Raw genomic sequence first — 8,581 nt, forward strand, 5'->3', positions numbered from 1 at the left:
ATATTCTTTTTTATTTTTCTTGGTTGAAGTAATACAAAGAACAGTTCTTTCTATTTGCTAGGAGAATTTCGGATAATAGGCACGAGATTGAGTAATTAATATCACATATTTGAGTCAAAACTTATAGACCTTAAGTTAAATGGAGTCTCAACATATAAAATTAGTCTTTCCCCCCGAAAGACTGCCAAGATATTTACCTCCCAATATAAGTCATACCTTGAACTGAAAATTAAGAAAAAAATTTACTTATTTAGTCCCTTTGATCTTTGAGGTATCAAAAATATCTTAAAATTCGTAAGGTAAGCTATCTGTTCAAAATAATCTTTGTCGTTAGCTATTTGACAGAAACCGTTAGATGCACATGTGAATCCATATCACAACCAATTATAACAAAGGGGCAACCCTCCTTCTCACCGCCCCTTACCATACAAGGGGCGGTCGGCTGCCACTCAATTTTTATTTTTTATTTTGGGTAAAACTATAAGATTATAACAGGTTGAGTCATTAGCTTACCCACGTGTGAATCAACGGTTAATTATGATGAGGATTCACGTGTGTATCTAACGGTTTCTGTTAAATGGCTAACGACAAAGATTATTTTAGACAGATAGTTTACCCATGAATCTTTAAGATACTTGTAACATCGCGGGATCATATTAATATCTTTATTTATTTATTTATTTATTTTCCCATGGATGTGATTATCCTTTAGACAACTCATTGATTGGAGGCAGAGATCTCTGTTGGCTGGTAGGGATTATTTCATTAACCAAACATACATGAACACATGAATACATGAGCATGGTCTCCCTCCACCAGGCTGGCTACTTGGGCAGTTGGGCTGTGTCAATAATAGCTGATCGTGATGGCAACTAGGCCACTCCACCAATCAATGCCAATGGGGCAATGGGGGGCATAGCTACGTTAACTTGCCAAACTAATCATACTAAATTTGGCATGTGTAAATGGAGGTCAGGTTTATATACCGATCATCACAACCAACTTCTTCCACGTGTATTGATGCCGGGGCGGATTAGGCCGGCCAAAATAACTCCGGATCGACAATACAACGGAAGAACAAATTCAGTATCGCTAGGACCCATTTTATTAATTACTTTGAACGAGCTATGTTGGTGGCTAAGCTAGAGCCGGAATATTATACTCTTCATTTTAAGTAAAATAAAAAAAATTCATTTAACGGTCAAAATTTTGTCTCGTTACATATTTAACCAAGTGTATATTGTGTCGCGTCATTTAAAATTGAAAGAAAACGACAACATCAATGCTATTAAATTTGTATGATTTGTGAAATTCAATCTCAATCCTCTCTCCTCTCTTCTCCGCTCCACTTAGAAGTTAAAACAGAGACGTGTGAGGGGCCTATATATGGGCCAGGCTACTATGAATAAAGTAAACCTCTCAAAGTTCTTTCCCCACCACAAAAAGGAGAAGAGGAAATAATAATAATAATAATAATAATAATAATAAAAGAATAAGAAAGTGCAAATAATTCAAACGGGCCCCATCTTATTTTAGCCAACAACAAAAAAAAAAAATTGGGTTTGGTTTTTTAGAATGAGAAAACCCCCACGATGTTTCCTATATAAAAAGACATCATCGTCGTCGTCATCTTACCTACCATTTGTTTACAAGTGATATAGACATATAACAACACCCAAACACGCCTAATCCGAGCAAGTTTAAAAATTAAAAAAAAAAAAAAAAAAAAAAAAAAAACGTTTAGAGAAATGAGACCTTCAAGGGGCGGCTGTGATGCCACTCCGACTAAATATGAGTGACTCAGGTGACTGTGTAGCTACCCTAATCAGATCAAAGTAGTTGTACGGTCACTTCTGTCCTAATTAGAGGTGGTGTTGTGGCCACCGTAATAGGCCAATATATCGGGATAGATGCGTGGATATTATAGTAGGCCAGGTGTAGCTACGCAGCTACGCACTTCTTATCTGTTGAGGGTGGTCACATGATTGCTCTTTTTATATATATATTTAAAAAAAAAGTAAGAAGTCGGCTTTAAATTTGCTTGTGTTTTCTTAAAATAAGAATATTTAGTATTTGTTTCTTTGAAAATACAACATGTCAAAACAATTTTCCTTGTGTCGAATAGAAATTAATTTGCACCTACAAAAGATAAAAGAAATAATCAAAGGAGCCTGTCAATTAAAGATAACTCTAATGCTTAAGTCAACAAAGTAATTGAAGAGGTAAGCAATAAATTGCTAATAAATTGAGTTTTGGGCGTAAATCAAAATTCTCTTTTACTTAGCTTGAAAATAAATTACATGCTATACGTATTCGGTGCTCCTAGGTCCATGGGTCAATATCCAAATTAAATCGGCTTGATGTTTGGGCCAAGCAGGCTTACAAATTAAATAAGACACACAAAAACCCACATTTGGGTCTTACAGATTCAATAGTTGATTTATAAAAGAGATATATGAGAAATGTACAAAAGATATGCATGTAACATATCTTTATTTAGGGTGATTTACTCCATGTTTAGCTACGTGGCCTCATGTAGTGAGTTAATGGCTTGTGACCGAGTTCAATCTATGCGTGTCGGCACTCTAAAGTCCATGGGTCAATATCCGAATTGAATGGGCTTGGTTTCTAGGCCATGCGGGCTTACTCGCACATAACCCAACACAACCCAATTTTTTTTTTTTTTTTTTCTCTAGTGGATCTCACAAAAAAATATTTTCTCAAATGTGGATCCCATTAAAAAAAATTTCTTACCTTTATACAACCTCAAAAAGCATTTTTTCAAACCAAAATAAAATTAAATATACTTTTCAAAACCATTATCAAAATTACCCTAATTTTTTAAAACTCCTTGTATTAAACGATTTTGGATTTCTATGTCGGCAAGCTCTCGTCCTTTTAAAGCTTCTAGTATCGTGTTTGCAAGATGGCGTTACCCAAACATACTTGTAACGGCGCTCGAAGGTTATAATCTTGAAAGACTGACGCCTTAACTAAAACCTCTCATAATTTTTCTTTCTAACTAATGTGCAAATTATTTAGTGCCTTGCCTCCAAGACAATTACAATATAGAACATATGATAGTATATCATCAATGTAATAAATTTAAATTACGGACAAAAATTGCAAGTGAAATTACATGTTTTAAGGATACGTTTCAATGTAATGATTGAATTAGAAGAATTTCTTCAATCCAGTTTCAAGGAAAACTTTTGCTCCATTATAGTACGTTTAGAGAAAAACTTTGTGAATCACATGCATTAAGGTCGTTAGGTGTCAGAATAATAGATTGAGTTAGATGAATTTCCTTCAATTCGACCTGTTTGAAGGAACACTTTTCCTCCGATCTAGTTTAGAGAAAAACTTTGTGAATTACATGCTTTAAGGAGATCAGTTGCCAGTTTAATAGATTAGGTTGGAAAACTTTATCCTAACAACTACCACGAAAACAGTAAATCCTCCGTAAGGTTAGAATTTCTGTTTGAAGAGGATCGAAAAGCAAACTAACTCCTCATGCTTTTCATATATTCCCAAAAAAAGTAAAGTTTCTTTTCATAACTATTTATCATACTTATATGATATCAATCGATGTGACATGTTTTAAGTGACTTTTTATTTTTTATTTTTTAAGTGACCGACAAGAGAAACCATTTAAAACACTTAATATGTAAGTGGTCCACTTGTGAAGCACACAAAGAGAAAAAAGCAGCTTTTTTAGACCGAAAATGCCATCGACTGTGGGGAGGCTACAATGGTAGTTAATATCTTATGAACAAAGTTCTTTTTTTGAATTGAGTTGGAGAATTTTTTTTCTAAACCAATCTGTTAAATTGAGTACATCTATCTTTAGCGTACGTGATTTTTATTTGCATTTTTCAAAATGCATGTGAAAATCACATTATCTATAGAAGTTGGAGTCGATTTATTGAATTTTTCCATATTAATAGAAGTTGGAAGAAAACTTTGTCTATATTTGATTGAATTTTGCAAGTTCATCTAATAATTGATTTAATATGTAAGTTTTTTCAGTTTATGGAGGTAGCGTTAGCTATATATATAGGACCGACGAAGTTTTACTCTAAATTAGATTGGAAGAATTTCATTCAATTTTGTCTATAAAATTTCTCATGTGTCTCTTAACATGTGAGAAATACATATTTTTTAATAACATATGAGAAACACATTTTTTTTTAATAAAATTTCTTCCATCTCTATTAATATTATTTATTTTTTTTAAAAAAAAAACATATGATTTTTACATCTTCAAATGACACATAATAATTTTATAGACTAAATTTACAAAAAGAGAAAACTACAATTTAATTACCCCCTCAAGTTTTACCCAAATTGCAATCTTGCATCCAAAGTGACAAAACTTTCAATGCACCCCAACCAAGTTTCCTAATTTTGCAATGTAATCAATTCTTCTGAAAATATCACTTCAAAAATCAAATTTTTTTTTTTAAAAAAAAATCAACTAATTTTTTTTTTGGGGGGTGGCCGAATTTCCAAAGAATTGGCTGCATTGCTAATTTTTAAAACTTGGTTGGGGTGCATTGCAAGTTTTTTCACTTTGAAGACAATATTACAATTTCGGTGAAACATTGGAGGGTAAAATGTAGTTTTTCCTAAAAAAAAAAATAAAATGGAAAACTTCACTTATAACTTCAGATATTTCATCACTTTCGAAATAAGGTACCCAAACTTTAAAATGTGTCAGTTTAGGGTATTCATCTTTCAATTTTTTTCAATTTCAACTATCCGTTATAATTTTCTGTTAAATCCTATCAAAATGTTCAAAATACCCTTGTGTTTTGTTTTTAAAAAATTATAATATTTTTTCAAATATTCAGGTATGAGTATTTTTCTCAAATTCCGTTAAATTCTAACCAACACCTAAATCCTTGCAATTTTTTTCCTGAAAAAAATAAAGGATATTTTGAAAATTTTGATAGGATTTAACGAAAAATTCTAACGAATGATTGAAATTAAAAAAAAAAAATTGAAAGATGAATACTGTATATTAACATTTTTAAAAATTTGTGATCTTTATTTAAAAATTAATGAAAGAAGTTCTTACAAAAAAAAAAATTAACCGAGAAAATCTCCATCAATACAGGACAAAGGTCTAGCTCTAACTATGGGATTTTGAAACAAAGATTGGGATCAACTTCCCTTACTTTCACGAAATGGAGAAGATGCATGGCTCTCATACTACTCTAGCTCATATATTAAAGCATTTATCCACAAGCTGTTTTATCAATGTTTTATCTTCTTCTTCTTCTTCTTCTTCTTCTTCTATTTATTTATTTATTTTAGGTTTTAGTCTCCTTGTCCCGACGTGGTTATTTATTTATTTTAGGTTTTAGTCTCTTTGTCCCAACGTGGTTTTACATTATTGTGAAGGCTTTTATAATTGGAATTTGTTCCTCTTCTTCAACGGCTCCTAATTGAAAATCATGCCTCTTCTTCAACAGTAGTCTTCTCCTTCTTCTTCTTCTTCTTCTATTTATTTATTTATTTTAGGTTTTAGTCTCCTTGTCCCGATGTGGTTTTACATTATTATGAAGGCTTTTATAATTGGAATTCGTTCCTCCTCTTCAACGGCTCCTAATCGAAAATCATGCCTCTTCTTCAACAGTCTTCTTCTTCTTCTATTTATTTATTTATTTTAGGTTTTGGTCTCCTTGTTCCGACGTGGTTTTACATTATCGTGAAGGCTTTTATAATTGGAATTCGTTCCTCCTCTTCAACGGCTCCTAATCGAAAATCATGCCTCTTCTTCAACAGTTTCCTTTCGGCCTCCGACAGTTGTTGCAGAATTCAAGTGGGTCAAATTGTTGACTTACTTCATCAATTACACTTTTTGTGCGGCTCATTTATTGACTTTTTCCCGAGATATAAAAAACCAGGTCGTACATATATATATATATATATATGGTTACTTCGTGATCATTTATGGATCTATTTTCTATTTATTGTTCTTATTTTCAACATTGTAATTTTGTTTGGGGTATGTTACTAGGGAGCTCAACCCCCTTTTTTTTTTTTTTTCATAACCCTCTTCCCCATATTGATTAAAAAAAAAAAAAAAAAAAACTATACTAGCGCAGCTGTCACAAATGTAAACTCGGAGATTTGTGTGAAGCAATATAGCTAGGTCTCCACCATCTACTTCTTTTTCTTTTATTTTTATTTTTATTTTTATTTTTATTTTTATTTTTATTTTTATTTTTATTTTTATAGGACGTTGACTGCTATATTGAAGCTTTTGGTATGTATTATGAAAGGGTCTGAAATCCGAATATATATATATATATATATATATATATATATATATATATATATATATATATATATATATATATATATATATATATATATACACGTAATTAGGGAATTTTGCATGTTTAATTTGTTATGTACTTGTTGGCATTTTCTTTTCTAATGAATAAACTTGTTGCCATGTTGAATGACGTTGGAGATAAAGTTTAGCTTTTACTTTATATGTCACCGGTGCTTTGCTTCAATTTCCCAGTTTTTGCGAGTCAAACTTAAACACGTACACAACAATAATATTCAAATGGTCCGTTTCGATTTGCGATTTCAAAAAGAGCGATTTATAAATAGTAATTTTAAAATGTACAATTTAAAAAAATAATTTTTAAAAACGCAGTTAAGTGTTTGATAAAATTGTAGGTTAGCCTTTAAAATTATGCGTTGTAAAAAAAAAAAAAAAAGCATCAATTGCTTGCGGTTTGAAAAAGCAGTTTTTTATGGTTTCAAATTGCAATTTTTTAAAAACGCAATTTCCAAACGATTTATTTTTTACGATTTGATTCAAAATCTCATTTTTTGTCTACAAAATTACAATCTCAAATGCACCCTAAGAGCTTTTAAGGGTTGGTCTGCCCCGCAATTTTGCACATAAAAAATGCATCTTTAAATAAAATTGTATAAATATTTTATTTGAGAGTGCGTTAAAACAAATGTAAGGTACCTAATTGTGATTTTGCCGAACATTTAATTTCATTTTTAAAAATCGTATTTTCAATAATTGCATTCTCAAATTGCTATTTTTTTTTTTCAATTAATCTGCACATTTTGAAACTGCAGATGAACACGAAAGGCTATATGTTAGTCTGCATTGTACCTGATCTGCTTAATCAATATAAAGAATGAACAGAATATTGTCTCTTTCCTTCTTCCATTTCCATACATCTACTCTCTCTTCACAACATCTACAAAGAAAAATTAAACCTAATAGAAACAAAACTTCTCTACAAGAATATATCAAAAACTTAAGTGAGGAGAAGCAAAACTGTATCAGATCAGACTGATAAAAAAGCTATAGCCTCTACAGATTTGTGGTTAAGAAGATCATTTGATCACATTCTACGCCGAATTAGTCCATAGACAATCAATAGAGCTATCATAAGGGAATGATTCATATGAGGCTCCACCACCAAAGCCAAAACATCATCGCCCAACAGTACCCCAGAAGATGACTGCTTTCGTTTTGCCTGCATCCACAACAAATCCAAAACAAAAACAACAACCAACCTTTAATTCCATTCCCATAACGCTAATTTCAAGAGTAACGACGCTATGTAGCATATCAACAGCTATATGACTGTTACAAATATACTGTCACGTCATCTTATTTGTATAGCAATCGTAATTGTATCGGTGAAGAAAGCTACATACTCACCTCTGCAACAATATCTCCATCAACATTTACTATTCTAAATGCTGTTTTGCCAGCCAATCGAACTATCCTGAACTTATCACAGCCGACAGTAACACGACAACCTAAGTCGTCTCCCATAAGCATTCTGTAACACTTCTTAACTTGAAACCATGGCTTCTCTTCGTTTATATAAGAATCGCTGCATCTATAGCCATCCCAACTTCCAAAAGCTAGTAGTTTCTGCAAAACAATTACAAACAAACACCAAAAAACATATTTAGTTTAACTCGTTATTTAGTTGAAGTATTGGCCAGTACTTAATTAAGCAATTATATATATACCTTCCGTCGTATAGTAAAAAGAACTTTGCCTCGGAGATCCATGAGATGAACTTCATTGCTGCCTTTCTTGTCATAGTTGTCTACACGATAAACAATATCACCATTTGTGTTGTAGACGGTGCAGCCATTTGTCTGATAAACAAGAGATTTCATCCATACTGTAAATGATTCTCTCTTTGAAGTCACGTGGGGAGAAAAAGTTGGTGCTTTAGGGTACACTTTCGCCATTGAAAAGGAAGAGACTTGGCAAAGGGTTTGGAATGGTAATGAAACCTGGCTGAAAGCTTATTTATATACACTCTTTTGCAATATTAAGCATCTGGACTATATGTTTTTGTTATTCTAGTTATTTAATTTGTTTGGTTTTCTAGTACATATAGTACTGAAAGTGCATATATGACCCTAAATAATCTAGGAAGTGATTGGATGCATTGGGTCAACTGTGATTAACAAACGTTTTTGGCGTGTCTGTTTAGGTATAGAAACTTCCAGTTTATTTTGTATATATATATATTCATCCTGAAAAGGGGTCATAAAATAAACATAAAGG

At 31.9% G+C, this 8,581-nt stretch overlaps 1 protein-coding gene across 1 annotated transcript; it reads right to left on the reverse strand.

The window, feature by feature from the left end:
- Positions 1-7,135: 7,135 nt before the first annotated feature.
- LOC133855047 (protein LURP-one-related 4-like) lies at positions 7,136-8,359 on the reverse strand. The gene is made up of 3 exons (XM_062291340.1): positions 8,032-8,359; positions 7,712-7,930; positions 7,136-7,523 (listed from the first exon to the last, which is right to left on the reverse strand). Exons 1-3 carry the CDS (start codon positions 8,257-8,259, stop codon positions 7,389-7,391), a joined length of 582 nt encoding a protein of 193 aa, XP_062147324.1. The 5' UTR covers positions 8,260-8,359; the 3' UTR covers positions 7,136-7,388.
- Between the last annotated feature and the right edge of the window lie 222 nt (positions 8,360-8,581).

This window comes from Alnus glutinosa, chromosome 13, assembly GCF_958979055.1.
Source record: "Alnus glutinosa chromosome 13, dhAlnGlut1.1, whole genome shotgun sequence".
In the NCBI taxonomy this organism is placed as follows: domain Eukaryota; kingdom Viridiplantae; phylum Streptophyta; class Magnoliopsida; order Fagales; family Betulaceae; genus Alnus; species Alnus glutinosa.

Bases quoted from the DNA above. Each gene is read 5' to 3' on its own strand.
- LOC133855047 (XM_062291340.1), bottom strand. From the start codon at position 8,259: ATGGCGAAAGTGTACCCTAAAGCACCAACTTTTTCTCCCCACGTGACT. The intron at 7,931-8,031 runs GTATATATATAA...ATTGTTTTGCAG, and splicing joins TTTTTACTATACGACGGAAG to AAACTACTAGCTTTTGGAAG. The intron at 7,524-7,711 runs GTGAGTATGTAG...TTGTGGATGCAG, and splicing joins ATGGAGATATTGTTGCAGAG to GCAAAACGAAAGCAGTCATC.